Genomic DNA, 27,433 nt, shown 5'->3' with positions numbered 1-27,433 from the left:
TCAGATATGCCTGTTTCCCTAGTGGCGGGGGGAGGCAAGTTCAGCCCCTCAGAAGGGTCATTTAAGAGCACCCACTATTTCTGTCTTGTCCTTCTGCCTTCTTCATCCTTGCTGCCAATGTTCTCCATCCCCTTTTCAGTAAAACCCTACTCCCTGCCCCACGGGGACTTCTATGGCCCTTGCTTCCATCCCCTTTCTCCAAGAAGTGCAATCCAGAAAGTGGAACCGTCCCAGCCGGGTTTTCAACGAGATAATCACCCTGGAACAACATGAAGGGAATTTCAGCAGAAAGTCCAGGTGGGCTTTGGTTCTCGGGGCGGGGTGGCGGGGGGAGGGTGTCCTAAGATCACAGGATAAGATGCTTCTCAGGGGTACCTAGTGAGTAACACAGCAAGCACACGGGCCTTTCTCAGGGCCACCTCCTCCCTGCAGCGACAGGGATTGCATTCGGCCCTTCAGAAATTCCCATAATCACACTGCTGCCGTCACCTGATGTGTGTTATGTCTTTGGGGACACACTCTTCTTTTCAAGCTTTTCAATGCACCGAAAATAACGATCAGCTGACCCTAGAAGAACCTCCCGCCACGGAAATCCGCACGTACCTTCCGACCTCCTAAAACGCAGCTACTGAGAGCCTGCGGGGGACCAGAGGCCTAGCCTAACCACAAACCACTGATTAACACATATTTTGCGTAGGTAGCATTGTATCCTGTATTCTTGTAGTAAAGTCCACTGGAGAAGAGAGAATGTTAAGAAAATCACAAGGAAGAAAAAATACATTTTCGGTGCTGTACCGGATCCACATTTTAGAAAACCCCTGTATACATGAGCTGGTGCAGTTCGAACTGATGTTCTTCAAGGGTCAGTTGTATTTTCCCAGCTGTTTTTTGTTTTTTTGTGTTTTTTTTTCAACACCAAAGGAAAAAAATCAACCTAAAATGTCATTCTGGATCTGAAAGCAGTGGAATCTTAAGGTAATTATCCAGTTCTTGCCCCGGTGCTCACATAGAAGTTTAGGAAGTGGTCAGCGATAGTAACAAATGGGAACGCGGATTTTGCCCCAGACTTCTTTTTGTTCTGGAAAAGAAAGAGCATATTAAAGTGAATCTTCATAAGTAAAAAAAAAAAAAAAGGAAGGAAGGATTTGGGCTAAGTGTTTAGGAAGAACAAGAAGTTGTAATACCGCACGAGGTTACTGATTAGGAGGGTAAAAAAAGCCACTTCACGTAGTTTCTGAATAGAAAATTAAGAGATTAATCAAAACTGTTAACAACTGGAAACCATCAGGCTTTGATTGGTTGAAGAATTTCAAAACGCATATGTGAAAATCTATTCTTTGAATAGGCATTAATTTTGCATCATTTAAAATTCAAAATATACAAAAGAATGTATACTAAAAGAATTACCTCCCATTCCGGTCCCCAGACATCATCTTTTCCTCCCTGAGGGCAACTCCTATTTTCCACTTCTTGGCTCTGCTTCTCAAGATATGTTATCAAGATGCAGATGTGCTGCGTTTAAATTCCTTCGGTATTTTAAAGCTTGTTACGTTGAGTTATTTTACGGTCACAGGAAATAATACAGAGAGATTCCATAAACCCTTTACCCAGATTCCCTCTTGGTAACCTACAGTAGGGTGCCACAGGGTCCTCTCTCTGGTGCGATATCACAGCCTTCACCCCGGCCCCCCTTAATCTGTTCTCCAAGTCTATATTTTTTTTTAAACTTTATTTATTTATTTATTTATTTATTTATTTATTTATTTATTTGAGACCCAGAGAGAGAGAGGCAGAGACATAGGCAGAGGGAGAAGCAGGCCCCACGCAGGAAGCCCGATGTGGGACTCGACCTCGGGGCTCCAGGATCACACCCTGGGCCTAAGCCAGATGCCGAACCCCTGAGCCACCAGGGATCCCCCTCCAAGTCTATAATTTTGTCATTTCAAGAATGTTCTATAAATGGTATCATACAGTTTGTAGCCTTTTGAGATTGACTTTTTTCCTTTCAATATAATTCTCTGCACGTTGTTGCATGGGGCTGTAGTTTGTTCCTTTTTATTGATGAAGAGTATTCCATGCTATGGATGCATCACGGTGTAACCATTGGCCTGTTGAACAACATCTAGTTGTTTCCTGTTTCCGACTATGATGAATAATGTTGAGCATCATTCTAATGAAAGCTCTAAGCATTCATTTACAGGTTGCTGGTGATTGTAGGTTTTCATTTCTTTGGAAAAAGTGCCCAGGAATGTAATTTGGGGTCATGGGTCACTACATGTTTGCTTTTTTCCAGAGTGTTTTTTCAAATTGTTTTCCAGAGTGGCTATGCCATGTTCCATTCTCCTCCTCCTCCTCCTCCTCCTCCTCCTCCTCCTTCTCCAGATTTTATTTATTTGGGAAAGTGGGAGAGTGAGAGCATGAGAGAGAGAGAGAGAGAGAGAGAGAGAGAAAGAGAGAGCAGGAGGGAAGGGTGGAAGGGAGAGGGAGAAGCAGACTCTCCACTGAATAGGGAGCCTGACTCGGGGCTCAATTCCAGGACCCCGAGATCATGACCTGAGCCAAAGGCAGATGCTTAATCAACTGACTGAGCCACCCAGGTTCCCTGCCATGTTCCACTCTTATTAGCAATGGGAATGATTCAGTTTCTCCACATCCTTACCAGCATTTGGTGTTATTTCACTGACTGAGCCACCCGGGCTCCCCTACTCTTCTTTTTTAAGATTTTTTTCCAGCTATTCTAGGGACTGTGCCTTTCCATATAAATTATAGGATAATTTCATCTGTGCCTACAAAAAAACTTTGCTTGGGTTTTGATAGGGACTGCATTAAACCAGTAGATCAATTTGGGGAGAACCAACATCTTTACTAGCTTGCATCCTCCAATTCATGAACACAGTACATCTTTCCACTTATTTAGATCATTGATTTCTCTCATCAGCATTTTGTAGTTTCCAGTATACAAGTCCTATATTTCTTTGGTTAGATTTACACCGAAGTATTTCTCCTTTTTTGAGTGATTGTACATGATACTGAATTTTTAGTTTTGACTTCCATGTATTCATCATGGGTACCCAGAAATACAGTAGATTTTGCATGTACATCTTGTATTTCGAAGCCTTGCTGAACTCACTAAATCATTCCCAGGAGCTTGTTTGTTATTGTTTGTAGATTTCTTGAGATTTTCTATAGAAAATCAGGTCATCTGAAAATAGAGGTAGTTTTATTTCTTCCATTCCAATCTGTTTGCCTTTTCTTGACTTATTGTACTGGCTAGAAATTCTAGTACAACTTGAATGTGAGTAGTGAGAACAAATAATTTTGTCTTATCCTTGTGCTTGGAGGGAAAAGCATTTCACCTTCTACCACTAAGTACAATGGTAACCATAACTTTTTTACAGATGCTCTTTATCAAACCGAGACACTTCCTCTTTATTCCCATTTTTCTATGAGCTTTTTTTTAAAAATCATGAATAGCTGTTGAATTTTATCAAATGCCTTTTCTCTTCTAATTGATGAGATGACATGAATTTTCTCCTTGATTCTATTACTATATGGATAACACTGATTTTTTTTTAAGATTTTATTTTTTTATTCATGAAAGACAGAAAGAGAGAGAGAGAGGCAGAGACACAGGCAGAGGGAGAAGCAGACTCCACACAAGGAGCCCGACATGGGACTCGATCCTAGGTCTCCAGGATCACACCCTGGGCTGAAGGTGGTGCTAAACCGCTGAGCCACCCGGGCTGCCTGATAACACTGATTTTTGAATATCAAACTACCCTTTCTTTTTTTTTTTTTTTTTTTTTTTTTTTTTTTTTTTTTTTTTTTTTTTTTTTTTTTTTTTTTTTTTCAAACTACCCTTTCATCCCTGGAATAAACTCACTCAGTCATAGTGTATACTTCTTTCTTTTTTCTTCTTTTTATATATTGCTGATTTTTATTTGCCAATATATTGTTGAGTTTTTCACAATTATATTCACAGGGGATATTTGTAGATTTCTTTTCAAATAGTGTCTTTTTCTGACTTTGGTATCAGAGTACTATCAGCTTCATAAAATGAATTGGAAAGTGTTCACTCCTCTTCTAGTTTCTGAAAGGGACCGCAGAGTTGGTATTAACTTCTTTAAATGTATGATAGTTTTTCAGGAGTTCTCTAGGCCCAAATATTGCTTTCTTGGAAGTTTTAAAATTATGAATTAAATTCTTTTAATAGTTACATGGCTGTTCATATTATCTACTTCATAGAGGGTAAATTGTAGTAGTTTATAGTTTTCAAGGAACTGATCCAATGCATTGAGGTTGTCAAATTTATGAGTATAGAGTTGTTCCTGGTATTTTTTATTGTCCTTTTAATGTCTGTAGGGTCTATAATGACATCCTCTGTTTTAATCCTGATTTTTTTTTTTTAATTTTTATTTATTTATGATAGTCACAGAGAGAGAGAGAGAGAGAGAGAGAGAGAGAGAGGCAGAGACATAGGCAGAGGGAGAAGCAGGCTCCATGCACCGGGAGCCCGATGTGGGATTCGATCCCGGGTCTCCAGGATCGCGCCCTGGGCCAAAGGCAGGCGCCAAACCGCCACGCCACCCAGGGATCCCCAATCCTGATTTTTGATCATTGGATTTTCTCTTTTTTTCTTAGCTTTGCTAGAGATTCGTGAATTTTATTGATTCTTTCAAAGAATCAGTTTTCAACTTCATTCATTTTCTCTATTGTTTTTCTGGTTCAATTCCATTGATTTCTGTTCTGATCTTCATTATTTCTTCTTGTCTGCTTACTTTGGGTTTCTTTTTCTTTTTCTTTTTTTTTTCCTGATTCTTAAGATTGGAGATTGTCCTCTGATCTAATGTACACATTTCAGTGCCACAAATTTCCTTTTCCATATTGCTCTACCTGTCTCACATGTTCTGAAATTCATTTTCACTTTCATTCAGTTAAGTAAATATATTTTAAAAATTTCTCTCAAGACTTCCTCTGTGATTCACAGGCTGTGCAGGAGTTTGGTGTTTTGTTCCAAGTGCTTGGACATTTCCTGGTTTTCTTTCTGTTATTGATTTCTAGTTTGATTTTATTGTAGTTGGAGTAGATGTAGTATGATTGCATTTATTTTATTTTTTTAAAGATTTTATTTATTTTTTTATTCATGGGGGGGGGGGGGGGCAGAGACACAGGCAGAGGGAGAAGCAGGCTCCATGCAGGGAATCTGATGCGGGACTCAATCCCGGGACTCCAGGATCACACCCTGGGCCCAAGGCAGGCCCTACACTGCTGAGCCACCCAGGGATCCCCCGCATTTATTTTAAATGTGTTCAGATTTGACTTATGAACCAGGGTATTGTCCTTCTTGGTAGTCCATGGGCATTTGAAAAGATTGTGCCTTCTGTTTTTGGGTGGAGTGTTCCACCCACCCAAAGAGAGATGTCAACTACATCCTACTGATTGATGATGCTTTTGATCCTTGCTGACTTATTGTCTAGTTGCTCTATCAGTTCTTAACAGAGGGGGGCTGAAGTCTCCACCTATAATTGTATGTTTGCCTAATGCTTGGTTCAGATCCACCAGCTTCTGTTTTACATAATTTGCAGCTCTCCTATTTGGTGCATTAGACATTAGTCTTTTGGGTATGTTGATCATTTTAATCACTTTATAATATCCCTTTCTGTCTGTCGGTTTTCTTTGATCTGAAGTCTACGTTTTCTAATATTAATGGAGCCACTAGTACTTTGTTTTCAGCAATGTGCACGAGATGCATCTCTTTTTTCATTTATGGATCATATATTTGATAAAGAACCCTAAATACAAATGACTTATAATGTGTGAGGCTTAACAGGATAGTCCGAGACCTTAGAAATATTCTTTCTGGCTCCAACTGTGGTGCTGGACAGGGCCATCCCATCTATGGACAAGTTGTACACTGTAGCGTGTGGCTGTAGGTGGTAGCTCTGGGAAGAGACACTAAAAACCTCTGTGGATGGAGGCATATAAACCAAAGGACTTCCTCCTACTCACTATCATCCCCACCTACCCATGGCCTGGCATGGAACTCTTGAATCTTTGACCCTATATGGGAGTGGGGAAAAAACGTTTAAGGACTGAAGCCTTGAAAGTGAAATACAAAGATGTGCTGACTCAGGGCCTGTTTGCCCTCAGATGCACATTCCGTGCCTTTGCCCTGAAGGGTGTTTCCCTGGTTCTCATGGTGGCTGGGGCCTACTTTTGGCTGGCAGGAGATGAGAGGGTGGGGGAGAAGAAAAGGTGTAGCACAGATCCCCCCTTCACTTGCCATAAATGTCTTCTGTGGCAGTAGCTGTTTCTCCTCTGTGGCCACAGCTCCCAGGTTGGCCATCCTGCCGGGCCCCTGGGCCCCAGTCCCTCTGTCTCCTCCCTTTCCGTTTCCAGCAAGGGGCCATGCTTGCTCATTTCTGCACAACCTCACCCACCGCTGCCCAGCTCCTGAGTTCTTGTGCCGTCTGAGGTCATTTCCTTGAGTTTCGTTGTCTGATAGGAAATACTTGAAGTGGTCTCCATTTGCCCCGTTAGCCCCTGCTGGAAACAAATGGGTTTAGAGGAAAGGCTGTGATGCATTTCTTACACGCTTGGCTTTGTAGTTTATATTCGCCTTGTGTTATTTTTGTTTGTTTTAAAGATTTTATTTATTTATTCATGAAAGACACACAGAGAGAGAGAGAGGCAGAGACATAGGCAGAGGGAGAAGCAGGCCCCATGCAGGGAGCCTGATGTGGGACTCGATCCCGGGTCCCCAGGATCGCTCCCTGGGCTGAAGGCAGGCTCCAAACCGCTGAGCCACTCAGAGATCCCTCGCCTTGTGTTATTATCAAACCTACCCATCTTATTCGCTCAGGCTGTGTGCTAAGTGACACTGTTACGTCCATATGTAATATAAGCCTTCCCAGACAACCATCACTTTCAAGTGACTTTTCTGGAAAGGATGGCTTGAGGCAAAGATGGAAGTCACACCAGGGACCTTTTGACACCGAGCGTGGGACTCCTCAGATGCAGGCCTTTCAGATCACAAGGTCTTTGCTACATTTGTGTCTATTGTTTGTAGGCATGGCGTTTTTCTTGGTAGATTGACTAGATCTTCACAGAACCCGAAGAAGCTCTGCGAAGAGCTTCTGCGTTCCCCACCTCCCCTCAGCCACAGGCCTACTGAGCCATCACAGATCTGAACCAAGCAGTACCCCGTCCCAGTCTTTAGGTGGCAGAGACGTGTCGCGGAGGGGCCACACAGACTGTTATTATGGGTCATTAACTGCCTCATGAACTGGTTTATTAGGTAGGTGTTCTCTGCCCTACTCGGAAACCCACCGAAACTTTGATAGGTGAGAAGCCAAAGGTGGGATGGACGCACCACCCAGAGAGCAAGGCAATCTGGAGACAAGCCCTTGCAAGAGGGCTAGCCGTGAGCCTCATCAAGTTAAGGGCAATCCAGCACTTTATTGCTTTTGGCCAAAGAACATTGCCAAACTTCTAGAGCAAAGGGCAAGTACAAGTCATTGTCCCGAAAAGGTTCTAAGATTTCAGACAGGACAGTACAAAAGGACATTTCCTAATATACAATATTTTGGAAGTGGTTTTATGAGAATGATCATCAGAACAATTCCCTACTGTGTCAGACAGATTCTAATCTGAGATAACTGATGCAAAAAAAGAAAAAAAAAAAAAGAAAAATCCATTCATTTATTTATTCTTTTATTTTTTTATTTTTAAAAAGATTTTATTTATTTATTCATGAGAGAGGCAGAGACACAGGCAGAGGGAGAAGCAGGCTCCAGGCAGGGAGCCAACACATAGTCTATCTGGCCAGGCCCTATATTTGCGAAGTTACATACATACCAAGTGTTGGAAATGAAGTAATTTCTGTTTTCTCAAATTGTTCCTTAGAGAATATTCTTCAAAGTTTCCTTCTCCCTCTACCTTCCCAGACTTACCTTAGGGCACAGCAAGGTGGTGTAAATCGTCTTCCCGCGTAGAAGCCCACGGGCATCACTCTGTTGAAACAGGGGTGTGCTGATTTACTTGCCTTTATGTTACCAGAGGCGTATGCAGATTTTGGGACTGTTTTGACCCAAGGTTTACTTACATTTGTATTAATTTACATCAAGTTTATGCCTTTTATGTTCAGATAAGGTATTTAGGTTTAAAAAAAAAAAAAGGAAGAAACAAACAGTAACAACAAACTCTCTTGGATTGAGACTGGAACGTGAATTAAACAACATTTATAAGCAATTCTGTGGTTCAGACTCAGCTCAGGCACTAACTAGGGGTGTGACCTCAAGGGAATGACACTTCCCAAATCCTTAAAGGGTGGATCGCATTTGGTAAGTACATCACAGAATTGTCAAGAGGGGCAAATCTGGAAAGCTTGAGCAAAGGCCGGCCACACGGTGAGAGCCAAATACTCACATTCTTACCCCGGAGTTTGCTAACTCGTTGGGCAGAGGCGACGCGGAGGACCTGAGGCTAGAAAAGCTCGGTCCAGGCAAAGCCTCCCCGTGAGAATGGAAGAGGTCGAGGGTGAGGATCCCAAGTGGTGGATTCCATCGGACTCTGAATTTGAATTCCCCTCGGCCCGCAATTTCCGAGACGGACCCTATAATGATTGGGGCTCCGGCCCGGCTAGGGTGCTGGCGCCCAGGCCCTGAGGCCGAGCCTCGCAGCACAGCAGCAGCGCAGCCGCCAGGCCTCGGGGTGTCGGACCCCTGCCCCCACCCCGCCCGCCCCGCCCCGCCCCGCCCGCCGCCCCTTGAGGCCTCCGAGCGCCCTTCCCTCGCCGCCCCCTGCGTCGGGGTGTCTGGGCGGCGGCGCGCGGAGGCGGGCTCGCTGCTGACGGCTGACGGGGTGCGGCCCAGGGGGGAGGGCGGAGGGAGGAGGGGGGAGGGGGAGGGAGGAGGAGGGGGGAGGAGGCGGAGGGAGGAGGGCGGAGCGCGGAGGGAGGGGAGGGGGAGGGCGGAGCGCGGGGAGCGGAGGGAGGAAGGCGGAGCGCGGAGGAAAGCGCGGGGGGTGAGGGCGGAGCGTGGCGGGCGGTGGGGGGAGGAGGGAGGCGGAGGGCGGTGGGGGGCGGGGTGGAGCGTGGGGGGCGGGGCGCGGGGAGGCGCGCGGAGGGCGGAGGGCGGAGGGCGGAGCGCGGAGGGGGAGGGGAGGGCGGAGCGCGGGGGGCGGGGCGCGGGGGGCGCGGAGGGGCGGGGCGAGGCGAGGCCGGGCGGCCGCTGGCGGCGAGCGCGGCGGGCGAGGAGCGGGTCCGCGGCTGGCGCGCCCGGCGGCCTGTGCCCGGATCCGTGCGCCGCGGCCCCGGCGCGCCTCCCTCCGCCCGGGGTCGGTCCGAGGCCCGGGCCCGGCGCGGCGGCGGAGCCGTGGGCCGCCGGTAGGTCGCGCGGGGCCGGCGGGGCCGCCTGCAGCCTTTTGTGCCGCAGGGAAGGCGGCGGGCGGCGGGCGGCGGGCGGGCTGCGGGGCGCGGGTGCCCGGCGGGTCGCGGCGCCGCCCCTTCCTCCCTGCCTCGTGTCGGCGGCGGCGCGCGGGGGGCGGGGGCGGGGGCGGCCTCGGGCCCGGGGCTCGGCGGGCTGGTCCCGGGGCGCCGGGCGGGCGGGACGCCGGGGTGTGGGGAGCTGGGTGGGGCCGGTGCGGGGAGCGGGGTGCGGGGTGCGGGGAGCCGCGGCTGCTCGGCCCAGGGGTGGGGCCGGCGCCGTGAGTGTGCAGCGGGTGAGTGTGCGGCGGGGGAGCGTGCGGCGGGGGGGGGACTGCGGGGGCGCGCGGGGGGGCGGCCGGGCCGGTGCCGGGGGGGGGCGGGGGGGGCGCGGACTGGCCGCCGGGCGTCCCCCCCACCTGTCGCGGGCGGGCTTGGGGCGGGGGGAGAGCGCAGGGCCGGGCCGGGCCGGGGGCCAGGCGGGCGGCCCCATTGTGAAGCGGCCAAACTCTCGGGCGGTGGAATCCGCCGACCTGGCGAGGCCGCGGGGGCCCTGCCCTGGTCCCCTTGCAGACGGGCCGCCTCCCGGGGTCGGCCTGCCTCGCCGCGCCGCGCCGCGCACCCGGGAGGGCGAGGGCTGCGTGGCGGACCCCGAGGCCGAGTGTGCGCGCGCGCGCGCGTGTGTGTGTGTGTGTGTGGCTGTGGCTGTGGCCGTGGCTGTGGCTGTGCCCACGGAGAACCGGGGCTGGGAACTTTGATCCTTGGAGAAAGCCTGGAGGCCGAAGCCTTGGACTGCACGCCCGCCCGCCGCCCTTTCGAGAGGGCCCTGCTGGCACCGCATTTCTGACGTTGCCAGCCTCTTCGACTGACATGGTTTTTCTCAGATGAGCCGCCTTAACGATTTAGAGTAGTTAGCTGTTGCATTTTTTTTTCACCCCGTAGAGGAAGTTACTAAGGGAGATGGAGATGATCTCTTCCCCCAAGTTTATTTTCTTAGAGATCTCAAAACACACTCTGGGTCATCATTGCAGAAGCTTGGGGTACTCTGCTAATTCAGGACCATGACTTAGGCCAACGCGATGATGTTCAGCGCCTGTTTCACAGATTTCAGTGTTCCTGCCATGTAGCTGTGTATGCATCCTGCATTTCATAAAATGACCAGGATGAACGAGAAGGGTTAACGGGCCCAGAGATCTCTTGATTGCATGAGATCGGTGCATAGAATATGCTCCTGTCCACATTTTAGTGCATTGCAAGCGCGACTGGTTAATAGTGACTATTCCAGGACGTAAGATGTCTGGGGTTTTTGTTAACCTTGCATGATGGTCAACGAATTTGTTCGCTTTCTCTGTATGATTTTGTATCCTCGGGAGAGCTCTTGCACACCCTTAAAAGTACGTAGTGCGGTGGGAGTAACAAAACTCTGTATAAACAGGGTTGAGATTTTCTTTGCTGTTGCTGCTTTTTATCCTGGGGTGGGGGTGGCGGGGGGGAGGAAGTGAGCTCTTTTTCCTCCAGAGAGAGCTCTGATTCCGTCACCAGCCTGTCAAAATAAGCTTCTGGATTTAAGCTTCCCGGTGGAAGGTCAGCCAGTTCCACCGTGTGCACCTGTCCCATTTCGGTTATGCTTCCTAGGAGGCAAGTTTCTTGTAAAGCCTGCCTGTAGACCTGCGGTTCCAGTTATTGGTAGTCATATTTGTAGTGAAACCAAATGTTTTTTTCTAAAAGTAGAAGGGTGACTTTTCATAATGGTGAGACAACAGTGGTGATCTAGCTTTAATTTCTACTAGCAGATGTAGAGGGAAAAAGAATGCTGTACTTTCAGGGGATTACTATGAAGAGAACTGATACTACCAAGAGAGACTTTTTTTTTTGGGGGGGGGGGGTCTTACTGAACCAATTGTGTGTTGTCTATACCACCTTGGTGAGGCTAATAATGATTTGCTTGTAAGATCAAGGATGGTTCCGGAAAAGTCACACCCTACCCAAAACTCTTCTTAAAAATCATTGATGATTTAGTTTTTATGAGTTACAAATGGAAAAGTGAGATTAAAGTCCTCCCTCGGAGGAGGGTGGAGGGTAGGTGCAGCTAAGCATTGTGTTGCTGTTGTGTGTGTTGTATCTTTGGCAGTTAAACCACTTTGTTGCTGCTCAGTGTTCTCTTACTTGAGAGATGTTTTGGTCTCTTATCTTTGTCTTTAGGGTAATCTTTGAGATGAGTGGTCACAAAATATTTTCATTAGTCTGAATGCAACTTTTAAAAATCCCGGTTTTTTTCCAAGTGCTTTTTAAAATTATTGATCTCTCCTCAAATAGCTACCTTGAGGGACGCCTGGGTGGCTCAGCCCAGGGTGTGATCCTGGAGTCCTGGGATCGAGTTCTGTGTGGCCTCCCTGCAGGAAGTCTGCTTCTCCCTCTGTCTGTGTCTCTGTCTCTCTTTCTCGTGTCTCTCATGAATAAATAAATAAAATATTTTTAAAAAAATAGCTACCCTGAGAAATACTGCCTCTTTCCATTTTTTCCCCTTGTGTTTGGGGATCTAGAGTTAGAACCCAGAACTTAGACCCTACCATTTTTCTTTGCCTAAAATTTATCTTCTTTCCCATCATATAATCTTCAGTGACTCGTGGGACTTATTTACCAGAATTCACAAGGGCTATTTGCTAGCCTTCATATGTATAGCCGGCCATCTGATTTGGAAGTGATAGATTTTAATTTTTTTTCTCTGGAAAAAAACAAACATTTTTTTAAAGTAGGCTCGATGGTGGAGTCCAACACACGGTGTGAACCCACGACCCTGAGGTCAATACCTGAGTTGAAATCGAGAGACAGATGCCTAACTGAGCCATCCAGGTGCCCCTAATTTTTTTTTTTAATTTTTCTTCCAATTTTTTATTTAAATTCTAGTTAGTTAACATATAGTGTAATAATGGTTTCAGGAGTAGAATTTTGTGATTCTTCACTGACATAGAACACCCAGTGCTTATCATAACCAGTGTCTTCCTCAATAGCCATCACCCATTTAGCCCATCCCCCACCCACCTCCTGTCAACCATGAGTTTGTTCTCTGTCCATTCATTGTTTCTCTTATGGCTATTTTGTCAGTGGATCTGTGCTGAAGTCTGATACTTATGGCTTTTTTGTATGCAGGGATATTGTGTGGGTGTGAACACTTCCATGTGGAGTGTGTTTGAGGGAAAAACACTCCCTTCTCTGGGTTCCCAGTACCATTCAGGTTTACTGTTCTGTGTATTCGAATTCCATGTATTGCCATGTCTGTCTGTCTGTCTCTCCTTCTTGACTGGTCTCCAGCTTCACTTTTTGTATTTGCCCCAGTGCCTGTATAATGCTGGGATATAGTAAGACTCAAGAAATCTTGTTGAATGTGAGTAAATGAATAATTGAATGGCCAAATGGATCCACCCAGTGAACTACTCAGATCTGTGTGGGCCGCCACTGTGCAAGCAGAAGGGTCTCTTTCCATTCCTTTTCTTCCTAGTCTTTTAATTCATTGCCTTTTCATTGTTAAATAATACTTTTGAGTAGGATAACAGTATAATCGTCAAACTGGGACACTTTTGAGAGATAAAGGGGGTGCTGTAAATAATTATGCCGCGTTCCTGGCTGTGAACGGAGACATATGGCCACCCTACTTTTGAAGGACATTCTTCTTTATTTACCTGTTTTGATATCTGTCACCCTGCCTGAGAAATTTGACACGCTTCCTAGTTAATGTTTGCAAACTCTTCTATTTGCAGAAGCTTCATTTGCAGTCCTCTGTTGGGTGTCTTTTGCTTAGTCACTCAAGGCTTGCCTACCCAGAGGCCTGCGGGAAGACCTTGGCCATGCTCACCTTTTCCTATTTTCATTGCTTCCGGGAGAATGTCACAGGGTTTTCTGTTCATTTCAGTTGTTTGTAGCTGGAAGCATCATATATTCTAGCTCCTGCTCTGCTTCCTAAAGTCTGTGTCTCTGCAAAGCGTTTAGTCCATCCTGTAAGCCTTTCCCATGAGTTCCTTTCCTTCTTGCTGACGACCGTCTTTGAGAGGAGATCCGCTGATGCCTTGCCAAGCCTTCATGATCAAAACATTGGCCAGAATCAGCTGCAAGTGTGAGAGATTCATAGATTTTTAAAGCATTCTAAAAATGTCATTGCCGTCTGAAACTTTATTCTAGTTTTGAACGCAGGGGAACCTTAACGTGATGATCTACTCTTGCTCTGGAGCCGAAGGGGAAATTTAGGAAATGGTGGGTACTTTCGTAGTAAACAAAGTGTATTCACTCGTCATCCCTGTTATGCCAGTGCCTGTGGGCTTTGGAGTCAGACGGGTAGGCGTTCGGATTCTTCTTCTAACTCTCAAATAGTGTGTTACTTGGTCGAATACTTTCAAAGGGGGGGTAGTATTTTCCACGCGGAGTAGCTATAAATTGCTTACAGCTTTTGGCATAAAGCAGGTGTTCAAAAATATTGGTTTCTTCTTATTAGAAAGCCCGGTCTCTGGGAACTTTCATACTACGTTATATTGATTTCTAGTAGGAGATGGGATAAAGCCTTTACTGTAGTTTTTGTTGTTGTTGTTGTTCTTGGTTTTACTGTTTTGTTTTTGTTTTGTTTTTGTTTTGTTTTTGTTTTTAAAGTAGATTCCTTTATAGGTGATCTCTTTAAGAAGCCTTGTTCTTTTTTTTTTTTTTTAAGATTTTATTCATCTCTTCATGAGACACACACACACACACAGCGAGAGAGAGGAGCAAAGACACAGGCAGAGGGAGAAGCAGGCTCCATGCAGGGAGCCCAACATGGGACTTGATCCTGGGACTCCAGGATCAGGCCCTGGGCCAAAGGCAGGCGCCCAACTGCTGAGCCACCCAGGGATCCCCAAGAAGCCTTGTTCTTATACTAGTGTCTGGTCTTGTGCTTTTAATTCTTCCTTTTTTTCATCATCTTTCCTCTTCTCTTCGCCCCTGTGCACAGATAGCAGGTGGTTCCATGCACAGAAGTAAGCAGTGAGCAATGACTAAAAAATGAGAAAGGCAGTGGAGCTCCTGCACCTCGGTGCGCCTGGGTGGCTCCCTGGACTCTGTGTTTGTCTTCTATTTCTGGCTTGGCACTGCCATAACAGGGATAATCAGTTACTACACTTTGTTTACTATGAAATTACCGAGCATTTCCTAGACTTCCACAGCAGCTCCAGGGCAAGTGTTGGATAATTACTTTAAGGCTCCTCTGTTTTCAAATCCAGAATGAAGTTTTAGGTTGATTTTTCGTTTGCTGTTTGAAAAAAAAAAAAAAAAAGTTGGAAAATAATAGTTTTTCGGTGCAATGAAAAGCTTGAAAAGAAGAGCACGTCCCCAAAGACATAATACACATCGGGTGATGGCGGCAGTGTGATTCTGCAGTGTTTTCCAACACTGTTTTTTACTTAGAATTAAGACAGATCCGGATTTCTGCAGTGTTCCTGCCCCTGGGTTTTCTATGGGAATTTCTGAAGGTCTGAATGCAATCCCTGTCGCTGCCCGGAGGAGGCGGCCCTGAGAAAGGCCCGCGGCTTGCTCCCATGTTTGTCCTCGCATGGCCTGGGCTGGCCCGGGCTCCCCGCGGGCCTGGGACGGAGGGGCGACGGGTGGTGACCTGCGGGCATGTGCCCCCCCCCCCGCCCCGCCCCGCCCCGCCCGAGCCGCCGGCTGAGACCTCGGCCCTGTGCTCCCCCGGGGCCGCGGGCCGCTTCGCAGCAGAGCGCCTCCCCGCACGCGCGGGACTCGGGACTCGGTGGCGCCTGCGGACCAGAGGGGACAGTTCCCGGCCGCGTCGCTGCGTAACAAGCGGCCCCCGGGGCTTGGGCGGGCGGGGAGGCTGCACCTGGGCTGCGGAGCTGGGCCCCCGGGGGGCTGGGGGGCTGGGGAGGTGCGGGGTTGCAGGGCTGCGGGACGGGAGCTGCGGGGTTGCAGGGCTGCGGGGCTGTGGGGGGCTGCGGGACTGCGGGATTGGGGGGCTGGGGAGGTGCGGAGCTGCAGGGCTGCGGGACGGGGGTGGTGGCTGCAGGATGGGGGGGCTGCTGCACCGGGCCGGGCGGGGGGGGGGGGCCTCCGCAGGCTCCTGGCAGCTGGTCGGCAGGGGCGCCGCGGGTGGGGTCCTGCAGCGGGTGGGGTCCTGCAGCGGGTGGAGTCAGGAGCCGCCGGAAGCACACATGCCGGTGGGAGGAGCGCAGCGGGCGGGAACAGGCGGGGGGCAGGGGTGCAGGAGCTGCATCCCGGGCCCTCCCTGAGGCTCCCGGGACCCCCCAGGCCCACGGGCAGCGGGACCCCCCCTCCCCCCAGCCGCGTCTCCTGGCGCCCGGGCCTGCGGGAGCAGCTCCCTGAGCTGGAGACGCTGACGCGGTGACCCAGGGGGACCGGCGCCGGGACGAGGGGGGGGGGGCCCGGGGGAGTCCCCTGGGGTACCCCTGTCATCACCTCCCAGGCAAGGGAAGGCCCAGAGGAGATGCTCAAAACCTTAGGCGATGGGGTGACTCTACCGAAGTGGTGTTCTCTTTAAAAAAAAAAGGACGAGCAAGTGTTCTCCAAGGCCTTTGCAGTCATTTGCCTCCGAGTACTCTTAGGATGCACATTCCTTGTGGCTATTGTAGGGCTGACACGAGTAGACCCCAAAAATTAATTGCATCACAATGACATCCCCGGTCCCTAAAGGGCTTTGCAGCTCGCAGAGTGCGTCCACCTGCCTCATCTCCCTTGATCCGCGGAGCAACCGTATGTGGGAGGAAGAAAGGTTTCATCCTCCTTCCAAGTATTGCTCTTCATGCAACGTCAAGAGGCACAGTTGTCAGCAAGGCCAGGCCACGACCTGTTGTGACCCCCCGCCCCCCCCAGCCTTCGTGTTATTTTTTTTCATAGGATTCGGTGAGCCTCTCTAGTACCTGGAGGGGACCTGGGTGGTGTCACCTACATTTCAGCCCACAAATGTCACGTCTCTGTTTAGTCCAAGTAGCTGCACCTCATCCCCAGGTAGAAAGTCAGCAGCAGAATGCAGAGGAACAGACCAGAGAAAATGTATGAAGTTTGCGTTAGCTGAACAGAGTCAGACTGCTTTAATTAAATGAATTAATATTGGATCCCCTATAACCTGGACCTGATGTTGGCACCTCCTGCTACTTTCATCTTGTGTTGCAGTTAGAATTGTTATTGCTTTCTGAGTTGCGTTACTTGTTAAATTAAAGGCTTATTTTTATATTCTATGTTTAGTATCTGGAGTAGAGCAGAAAAAAATATTATGCCTGTGTTCCCTTGGGACTCATTGGACATTGTACGGTGACATCTTCTGGGATTTAGACTGGTGAGTTGTATTTTGCTTTTTCTGTTGTTAACCAGTTATGTGAACCTATTATCATCATGCATTTTAAGGACTGCGTAAACAGATGAACGTGAGATGTTGGAATATTGCTGTAAAAATATCTACTACAATTATGAAAGTTTGAATGATGAGAGCTGAAAGTATTGCTGTAGATTGCTAACATAATTATCTCAAAGGGTTGGCCTTACTGATGGTGGGGGGGGGGGGGGCTTATATCTTATTCCTGTAAGATAAAGGTGGTTTTATGGAATACTATTTCAAAATAGACTAGGTAAGAGGTTATTGCTCTGATTTTGGGGAAATGTTAGTAAAACACTAATCCCTAGAGATTGGCAATAAAATCTGCAAAAAGCCCTTGTTGTGTGTTATGATCCGTAAAGAGTAGCAAACGGGTGACTTAAGGGAGCATCAGTTGCACTTGGTCATATAGCAGTTCACTGCCAGTGTGACCTTCCTCTTATTACACCATGAATTTAAACTTGTTAAAATTATGCAGTGCTGTTGTCTTTTAGTTGTTTTTTTTTTCCTGGTGTGTCATCTCTGTATCTGTGCTGACACAGTTATCCATGTGACTCCCTGTGTTTGAAGGTGAAAACAATTGAATAAGTATCTTTGTACCTTTTTAGCATTTTAAAAATTAGTGTGAGTTCATGCTTTGGGGACTCCTACTCAGGCAATATCTTTGTCGGTCCCTGCTTTGAATTAGGGTGGTCATAATCCGTGGGGTGGGAATGGGGAAGTCCTTGGGGGAAAAAAAAGTCTGGAAAAGCATCTAGTTTCATAATAAGTGACCTCCAGATTAGCAGTCAGCCAAAAGAATGACGGGGAGAACCAGACACTTTTGTATTCATTAGGTGGATACAGCATACCAGGCTTATGACAGTGCATTTTAAAACATTGAGAAAATGAGAACATTACTAAAATTTCAGTTTTGAGGAAAAAAAGCAAGACGTCTGAAAACTCGTAAGTACAAAATACATTTAGAGGATACTCAGTAAGGAATAATGTGGTGGAGTTATTAACTCATGTAATTTAAATAAAGCACAAAACCAGGAGCAGTGGGTGGAAGTTGCAGGAATGTGTGTGTGCGTCTGTATCTTTTTCTTCAGATGCGCACGTATATACAAAAGTATATAAACTACTATGGATATAATTATATCTATATCTTTATATATATCTTTTGCACAGCTGCAAAAGGTGAAATTAACCAACTCAAGAGGTAGTGAGTTACCTGTCATTGGAGGTGTTCACACGTAGACTGAACAACCATCAAAGTTCCTTCTGATTCCCAGACCACATAATTTAAAGGATTTTCAAATTAGGATGGTCAAGCGTTTGACCGAAGTATGTGACAGGCTTCTTTTTTATTTGTTTCATTTTTTTATTTGTTTCATGTTTAAAGTCAGACTTAATTGAAGTATAATTTGTATATAGTAAAATTCACCCTTTTATAGAGTCTGAAGAGTCTTGACAGATGTATCCAGTTGTGGAATGTGCCTTACAGTCCATATATAGAATATTGTAGTCACCCCCTAAAATTGCCTGCCCCCCTTTGTAGTGTGTCCCCTCTTCCCTTTGTCAATCATTGATTGATTACTGTCCCATTAGTTTTCCAGAATGTCATGTAAATCGAATCACACCTGTGTAGTGTTTCCTGTGTGCTGCTTTCACTGTTGTGATCATACTTTGCTCCTTTTTGTTGCTGAGTGATATTCCATTGTATGGATGGAGTGCAGTTTCTTTTTCCATTTCTCTGTGGTCTTTGTTTTTTTTGGTTTTCAAAAAAGTTTTATTTATTCATGAGAGACACAGAGAGAGAGAGAGGCAGAGACACAGGTAGAGGGAGAAGCAGGCTCCCTGCAGGGAGCCCGATGTGAGACTGGATCCCAGGACTCTGGGGTCATGACCTGAGCCAAAGGCAGCTGCTCAACTGCTGAGCCACCCAGGCGTCCCCATTTCCCTGTTGATGGACATCTGGATTCTTTCCAGTTTTTGGTGATTATGAAAAAAAAAAAAAAAAAAACCTTAAAAACATTCACGTTCAGGTCCAGGTCTTTGTGTGAACGTACATTTTCATTTTTCCTAGGTAAATACCTACCAGGAGGGTAAGTGAGGTAACATGCATTTATTTAACTGTGTATGTAATTGCAAAACCAGTTTTCCAAAGGGCTGTCCTCGGAACAGGCTTCTGAGAAGCTAAAGTGACTGTACCAAGGTGTGTGCAGACAGAGGGGCCTGCTTCTCAATCAGTGCTGATTTATTTTTATTTTATATCCTGTTTTAACAAGTTTGATTGCCACATACTTTTTAAGCCCCCAGTGGCTTAGACACTGTAAGTTAGAAGGCTTACGGATGGGTTGTTAGCAATTTGAAGCAGCCGAAAATGCGCCCACTAATATGACAGTAATCACTGATTTTAAATAAAACAAAACAAAAGGCAGGGACTTAGAGGAGTGACATTCTTTTATCTCATAATGTCTGACAAGTTCCCAAACATGTCCGCATGGTAGAATCTTCTGGAAGCCTTTTGAAAACCTTAGAGTCTAGACTGTGTCCCCAGATGAATTAAATTACAGATCTGAGGTAGAGCACAGGCCTCAGTATTTCCTGAAGCTCCTTGGATGATGTTGGCGTGTATACAGTTGGGGAACCATGTGCAGCAAGCGCAGCGTGAGGACGTTGATGGAAGCAGGATGCCTGCAAGGCTCTGGGCAAGCCCCTGCCTTCGTGGCTTCAGGGTCCTCTTATTCATTATCAGAAGCTTTGCACAAGTGAAATCCAAGATGATTCTGGCATTGAAACTGGGTGGTTCTAGATATTACTAGACTAATAATAGTCAAGCTTAGGAGACTCCATTTGCCAAGAGCCGGCTTTATTCCAAATGGATCATTTCTTGAAAAGGACTTTGTTCACATGGTGACATTTTTGTTCTGTATATTTAGACAGTTCTATATGTTTTCTCTTAAGTGGAATTGCTGTGTGTGACTAAGAAACGGTTCAAGCATATGGAACAAGTTTTTTGATTACTGATGATGACTTTTTTTTATAAGCCCGATTTAAAAAAAAAAAAAAATTCCCAGAATGCAGTACTTCTCAAAAAGAGTTCTTTGTTAATGGTGGTTGTGAAACTTGGCTATTTTCAGAGCTGGTTGGTCTAAGGAGTCGAGGCATCTAGTCGAACGTTTTTTAAATGTTCCTTGTGCCAAACGCTTGGGAAGTTGGACCTCTTGGGGATTGTTCAAAGCTGAGCAGATTTCACACAGGAGGTCACAGTCTGGAGTGTGCTCACCGTGGTGGAGCAGATTCCCCTACATGCGTGCTGTGGTTTGGGCCTGGCGGCGTTGGTTGCAGCCAAAATTCCTAATTGCACACTGTACCCCATGTTTTTAAAATATGCACCATGCACAGTGTTCTAGCAAATATTGAGGTGTTACCTTATCTAGTCTTGTTTAGTTTTGAATCCTCCAATAGTTCAAAGAACTCCGATGGCACCTGGGGACACTGTCAGAGCTTTCCTGCTTTGTGAGTATATGTTATTACCCTTGTTACGGATCAGATTGCGAAGGAATTTGATGTTGAGGACCTCGACGTGCCATTTTTTAAAAATCATACATGTTCCTGGAACTTGCTTAAGAAGCTCAGTTTTTCAAAGTTTTAGTCAACTACAAGTGGACCTTTCTATATTCTCTATGTAGTTTTTGTTCTAGACTCTTCTATGGACAGAAATTTTTGCTGCTTCTGTTATTATACTAGCAACACTTTTTCTGCTTCTGGTTTTTATTTTTGCTTTGAGCTACATACGAAAATCACTAACGGGATCACTAAGGATCTTGTTGCTCTCTGATTTCTCGCATTCAGCAGTTGCAGAAGTTAGCATCGTGCCTAACTTCCCAGTTCGTGTTTATTCTTATTGATGCAGTGGGAGTGGGCGCCTGTTGCACATACTTGCGGTATTTGTAAGAGTTCTTTGTAATCTTTCTTCTTGGCAGTAGTCGTTTGTGAGGCACGGTTTATTTTAGGTAGGAAACAAAACGCTTAGTCACGAATGGTTTGTTAAGAATAATGAACCTATAAGCAGATTTTTCACAGTAAAATATGAAGAATATTCTGCTAAACACAGGCCATCTCCAGTTGCAGTCATGATAACCATGTTTCCTGATCCATGCTTTTATTTATTGTTCATTTATTCTTTTAGAGAAAAAAATGAGCAAGTGAGCAGGTGGGGCGGGAGGGACAGAGGGAGAGAGAGAGAATCGTAAGCAGGCTCCACACCCAGTGCGGGGCCGTTACAGGGCTCGATCCTGCGACCCCTGAGGTCACGACTGGAGCCAAAGTCAAGAGTTGGCTTAACCAACTGAGCCACCCATGTGTCCCTCCCTGGTCTAGTGCTTTCAGTAAGAAATTTTGCTGTGTGAAATACTGTATCTCCGTCTTTAGTGTCCCTTTTCTCTTTTCTTTTCTCTTCTTTCTCTTCTCTTCTCTTCTCTTCTCTTCTCTTCTCTTCTCTTCTCTTCTCTTCTCTTCTCTTCTCTTCTCTTCTCTCCTCTCCTCTCCTCTCCTCTCCTCTCCTCTCCTCTCCTCTCCTCTCCTCTCCTCTCCTCTCCTCTCCTCTTCTCTTTTTTCTTCTCTTTTCTTCTTTTCTTTACTTTTTCCCTTCCCTTCCCTCTTTTTTCTTTTCTCTTTTCTTTTCTTTTTTTTTCTTTTCTTTCGTAGAATTGCAGAATTAGGAAGTAGCTAGACTTCTTCACATGTGCTCCTGTACTACTTCTGCTCATTTAAGAGATCACCTGAGTAAGTTGATGCTGTAACTGCTCCCAGGGTCTTGCTCCAGGATTTAAATCCAGTCGGGAAATTCTCAGGCACTTAATAGCGTAAGAAGTTTGCTTTTGGTCACATCGAAGACTGGAGGGCATGCTGCTTAGTCAGCATTCCACCTAGCTGAAAACAAGATAGTTGCCAGTCAGCGTTCTCTTTCCTGAACGGCAGCCACCACCTAGCTTTCTTTGTCATGCGCACTGGGTGCTCTTTAGAAGGGCAATCAGTTTATAAGTAAAAAGGATCCTTTAAAAAAAATTTTAAAAAGCTAAACAGTTTGCACGAGTTGGGTGGTTGCACCGTGACTTTCCCACGTGAATATTAAGATCTCAGGATGTTCTCCTCCATTTGACAATACACTGAAGAAACCAATGAAACCACCTCACAGCTGTTGGTTTTGAGACTGTCTTACTGTTTGGAACAGAAGTACTGATGTTTTTGAAATGTGCAGACAGTTCCAGAATTCAGGGTTGTTCATGAGAAGTTCAGTAGGGTTGCAGCTGTATATGTAATACTTCAAACAAGCATTTTTCTGTCCAGTACAGTTGAGCTTGTAATTCAGAAATCTGGTGCAGTGTTGACCTTAGTTACTAGGCCAAATATTTGCTAGAGTGTATTGGAAATGCTCATTTCTTTAACTTTTCTGGTTAGGTGGTGTCTTCTCACAGGGGATGTGTTGTTTACCTCAGCAAAATAATGGTAGGTTTCTTACACCTTGGTTGAAACTTCAGAGCTCTTGCACTCCCTCCGTGTCTTTATCTGTTTGACAGTCTGGGTGAGATCATTCATTATCTGTCAGGTAGATGCCTGAACGTCCTGGTGGGTAGTCTTGCCCAACCCATGTGAGTCTTCTTACGACATCGTGGCTGCTGGAAGCTGAAGCTGCGGTGCTTGCTCACCTCTTGGCAGTGTCCTGGCATCTGTTTCATTTCCCATCAAATTGCAATTCTTTGAATTGAAGGAATTTGAATCATCAGATTCCTTTATCTGTCACTCCACCTGCTGTCTTCCATTTTCTTATTTTATGAGTGCCCATTTTCTAGCTCATACATTCTGCCTCCCTTTTGCTCTCAAACCTTTGCATCCTGACATCCTTTCTCCTCCTCCTCTAGAGATTCTGGGAATTCCTGATCTTCTGCCTTGAGGCAGCAGCACTGGTTTAGGGTAGGAGCTAACATTTAATGATCCTGCCTGCAGAAGCCCGCACCTGCTCGGCTTTATTGTGATTTTGTACACGCTTACCCTGTTTGGTGATTTTTATCCCTTGGGGGGGGGGGGGTGTGCACAGAGGATGACATTCAGCCTCGCCTCTGGTTAAGACCTGAATCCGCATGGGCGGAGTGTGACTGCCTGGATTGGGGCGAGTTTATAATGCGCCAGATGAGAACACAGTAAGGTGCCTGGTGGTGGTCTGTGCACTGTCCTGAAGTCCCAGATTTGGAAGACACCTAGACCACTATGTCACCTAATGTGGGCTGATTGCTTGGGTGTCACCATGTGGGTGATTCTAACTTGGGGTATACCCATCCGGGTGTGTGTGTGCACTCGGTTTGCCCCACAGCACTGGTTGTCTTAGCCTCGCTGACTCTTCCTCTCCTGTCTTTCAGAATGGCCCGTCAGAGCCTCTACCCCTGCCGCCTGTAGCTGCCTGTCAGGGTTAGGTAGCTTGGGGGCCTTCGATCTATCCTCTTGTGCTCCTTCTGGGCTGTCTAGAATCAGTGAGAAAGGAGGTACTAGACTGGTGTAAACATTTGTTTATTCAGCATAAAGCTTGACAAAGCTTGGGCCCTCGAAAGTGGATGAGAGAAGAAATCTCCAGGTGTTCGCATGCTTATCAGGGTAGCTCATGGTCCCCTACTATCCCAGTCCTTTTAACAGAGCAAGGAATCGCACGATCAAATATGAATTTATTTTTACATTAATATTATAGAATAAAGGCAGTTACTTTAAACCTGGAAGGGTGGAGGGGCTACCGTATTTTGATTAACCACAAAGAGGAAGATTCCGAGCAAGAAGTAAGTAAAGCTCTGCGGATCCCTTTGGCATTTGCTCTATCTCGGGGCTCCTTGGTAGTGTTAGTTTTCAGTTGCATTCTTGATGTGGATTGCAGTGAGGACAGGGTGCTACCCGGGGACTTCTTCATAGTCTTGGTTTATTTCTTAATGAAGGGAAGTATAGCACGCAAGTGAGGGAATAAAGCTCTTTCCCCACCCCCCCCCTCTTTTTTTCAAGCTTTAGAATTGCTTAGATTTTAAATGAACACCCAAACTGAGAAATGCTTCAATCAGCAAAGGATTATTTGTTTTACAAAAGGATGTATAAGAATTATTTAATATAATAGTCTTTTCCAGTACATTTTTCGTTTTAAAGTTGGTTACTCTTTGACATGATTTTGATTAGCAATCTGAGATATTTAAAATTGTATTTTCTATTCCTAACTGATGATCAAGTAGAGATCAAGTTTCTCTGAAATGACGCTGTCACTCAGTTTCCCTTAGTATTTTGTTTTCCAAAATTCGGCTTACTGCCGCTTTCTAGAAACCTGGCCATTGTTAGTGGTACTTCTCGTCAGTGAGGTTTTTCCAGACTGCGTGATGGGATCATTGTGATGAATAATATCAGCATCCACTGAGAATCGTTCTAGCATCTATGAAACCGTTCAAAAGTGCAGTGTCTTGAGTGTCACAAAATAAAATAACTCGCAAATCAACGGCATATTTTCTGATATTTTATATATGTATTCAGTATTAAAACTGACCTGATTTACTGGGTTTCGGGTTTATTTTTAAACTACAAAATGGTTTGCTTCCAATGATTCAGTGGGGAATGTTGGAGGAAGAACACTGCCAACTTTTGGGGGGCCTTCCCTTAAGACTGGCATCTTGCCTTCAAAAAAAAAGTTTTTAGGCCCCTATGGGAACCTTTGCAGAAATCCATCCGTTTTCGTCTTTCATTCCGTGCCCCTCACACGCAACTGAAAGTGCAATTGTAGGTGGGAAGAGCTGAGCCCCTGCTTTGAATCCAGTGATGGGAAGCATGCAGACATGTGCATGTTCAAGTTGGGAACGTGCGGCGGGCTGGCTTCGGGCTGAGGCCCGCACCTGCTGGGCCCGGGGTCCCGCGTGGGGCCCCGTGGAGAAGTGTGGTGGCCGTGTCCCCATGGCCCGGCCTTGGGTTCTGGAGGGCAGGCGCAGGGGCACGGCCACCCCCCGGCCGCCCAGGCCCGCGCCGGATGGCGTCACAGGTGCCTGGCCTGGCCTGGCAGGTGTGCCCTGGAGGTCCCCTGGGCCGGGCCGCTCCCTGTGCGTGCCCTGGCCCTGACCGTGTGCGTCTGTTTCCTTTCAGGAGTGTGCGGCCCGGTGCCTGACATGGAGGTGGACGTCAACGGAGAGCCGCGCAGCGCCCCGGCCGCCGGGCCCGGGCCCGAGGCCTGCTCCCCGGGCAAGACGGGGCCCGAGAGGCCGCGCTGCTCCAGCACGCCCTGCTCGCCGGCGCGCCGGACCGTGGCGGGCTACCAGATCCTGCACATGGACTCGAACTACCTGGTGGGCTTCGCCACCGGCGAAGAGCTCCTGAAGCTGGCCCACAAGCGCGCGGCGGGCGAGGAGGCCAAGGGCGAGGCCGTGCCCTCCCTGCGCCCCAAGCAGCTGGACGCCGGCCTGGCGCGCTCCTCCCGCCTGTACAAGGCCCGGGGCCGCTCCTACCAGCCCTACGAGATCCCGGCGGTGAACGGGCGGCGGCGGCGGCGGATGCCCAGCTCGGGCGACAAGTGCACCAAGGCCTTGGCCTACGAACCTTGCAAGGCCCTGCACGGGCCCCTGCCCCTCTGTCTTCTCAAAGGTAAGAGGGCCCACTCCAAATCTCTGGACTACCTCAACCTGGATAAAATGAGCATCAAGGAGCCAGCCGACACGGAAGTGCTACAGTACCAGCTGCAGCACCTGACCCTCAGGGGGGACCGCGTGTTTGCCAGGAGCAACACCTGAGCGGGCGCGGCGAGGGGCGGCCAGCCCAGGTGGGCCTGCGCCCGGCTGGGGAACGCCCGCCGTGGGACTCTGTACAGGACTCTTGCATCCTAGACGGCTGTAGCAGCCATGTGTTCCCTGGGCGCACACAGTGTGCGCACCAAAATGCGAACGCGGGAGCGAAATCACAGGGACTTGGGGGGGCACATCATCCTAGAGCACGCACCTGGCGAGGAGAGCAGACTGCCGGCCGTTGGCTTGTACAGCTCTGTAGCTAGGAGGAAGAGGCCTCGGCGCCGCAATACCATCCGCAAATGATTCTGACCCTCCGGTGGGGAATGTTAATCTGCTTGGTTGTTGCTGACTTGGTATGATCCATTAGAAATTTATATCTAATGTACTAAGGTACTCAAGTACTTCTTTAATCTCTGTATTTTACTATAAAACGTATGTAATGATTTGTTTTATGAGATTTAGAACTTGAACATTGCTGAATTGGACCACTTTTTATTTTTAAATATTGAGTTTAAATATTTTATAACTGGTTTTGCACTGAAAAACTTAACATTTCAGATCGACAAGAGAATAATCTTTCTTCACTTGCCTCAATAGTATTATTGAGCAATGAATTTTTTTATTTCCGCATGGAAAGTTATTGGTCTCTATGGCTGTAAAATATTTCTTTATAGCATTATTAAAGTGTGTCTTAATACAATTAAATTTGGGATACAAAGTATTTATTTTACAATGGGTGGGGGGAAGCTTTTTCCAGAAAGTTTCCAATATGACGTTTTCATAAGTTCAAAAAAAAAAAAGTTTCCTTCGTGCTTACTTTCTAAGTTAAAACTTCATCTGCGACTTTAAAATGGAAAGGATTCTTTTAATTGTGGACGATAGGCATAATACTGTTTGCATCTGAATGTTCTGTAAGTGAATGAAATTTTAATCGATGGACTCATGACTTCTGCTAACCGAATGCTTCAACGGAGTATGAAGTGACACCATTCAGCATGGCATCAGGTCATTCCGTTTCAGTTCTGTGCAGCTCACGCGCTCGTTGAAATTCCAGTTTCTGGGATTAGTGTGGGAGCCTAAAGTGCTTCTGCAGTTTTAATGGGTTAATCCTGGATTACTTAACAATTTATGTCAATTGCACTGGTTTAATTTGTTGCTAAAGAAATAACGCCCTGGCTTTAGTAACAAATACAGCTCAAACTATTCTTGAGTATATTTTGAGAGACATGTATGTAACTTAATCTTTTGTAAACATTTCTATTTCTTTTTTTTTTTTTCTTTTTTGACTCTTGAAGGTGCAATTTATTACGGAATTGGCATTTCTGGCAGCGTAGACCTGCTTATTTTAAATTTTAGTTTGGGGGCCGTGAGTTTCTTAGGTCTTAGCAGCCTTGCTTTCTGAAGTAAGAACGCCTTTTATTAATGAGTGGGTCATTCCTGGTGCAGAGTCGATTTTCCTTCTGCCAGGATGAATGGCAAACTCTGTCTAGAGCAGAATAAGTATTAGGAAACCCTAGGAACTCTTAACCAACATTTACTATTCTTTCACCGAGGCAGACAACGTGAAAGAGCCTTGGGGGTGTTGACCCGTATCTTACCAACTTGATCACACTTCTTGGGGGGCTGGAAATTTTCAGCTGTTGTATATTTTAAGGTAAATTGCACCTTTGTAACATATTGTATTGACGAATGATCACTAAGATTAACTCTATCTATACAGTCATTAGTTTGACAAGAAATAGAATCCTGTCAGATGCCAAAGAGTTGGGATTTTTACGTTTAATGATTAAACACCGTTATTTATTGATGATTTACCCTGTGGAACTGTATTATTTCTAACTATGAAATAAAAAGGGTGATGTAAACACA

The 27,433-nt window shown here is 46.7% G+C and overlaps 1 protein-coding gene across 7 annotated transcripts; it reads left to right on the top strand.

Annotated features, from left to right (window-relative positions):
* The first annotated feature begins 278 nt into the window (after nt 1-278).
* On the top strand, nt 279-27,433 carry MACIR (macrophage immunometabolism regulator). 7 transcript variants are annotated; one of them, XM_049108153.1, is made up of 3 exons: nt 279-297; nt 16,661-16,751; nt 24,930-27,433. In XM_049108153.1, the coding sequence occupies exon 3, from the start codon at nt 24,953-24,955 to the stop codon at nt 25,568-25,570; it is 618 nt and encodes a 205-aa protein (XP_048964110.1). In that variant the 5' UTR covers nt 279-297; nt 16,661-16,751; nt 24,930-24,952; the 3' UTR covers nt 25,571-27,433. The 7 variants fall into 7 exon arrangements, with proteins under 7 accessions (XP_048964110.1, XP_035570338.1, XP_025293209.1 ...); XM_035714445.2 differs by lacking the exon at nt 279-297 and adding an exon at nt 8,520-8,538; XM_025437424.3 differs by lacking the exon at nt 279-297 and adding an exon at nt 9,198-9,385.

The sequence above is a fragment of the Canis lupus genome, chromosome 3 (genome assembly GCF_003254725.2).
Source record: "Canis lupus dingo isolate Sandy chromosome 3, ASM325472v2, whole genome shotgun sequence".
Lineage (NCBI taxonomy): Eukaryota > Metazoa > Chordata > Mammalia > Carnivora > Canidae > Canis > Canis lupus.
The sequence above is the reverse complement of the archived record's forward strand: the minus strand, read 5'-3'. Positions and strand labels throughout refer to the sequence as shown.

What these genes read in the sequence shown, in the direction of transcription:
- MACIR (XM_049108153.1), top strand. Translation starts at nt 24,953, where the DNA reads ATGGAGGTGGACGTCAACGGAGAGCCGCGCAGCGCCCCGGCCGCCGGG.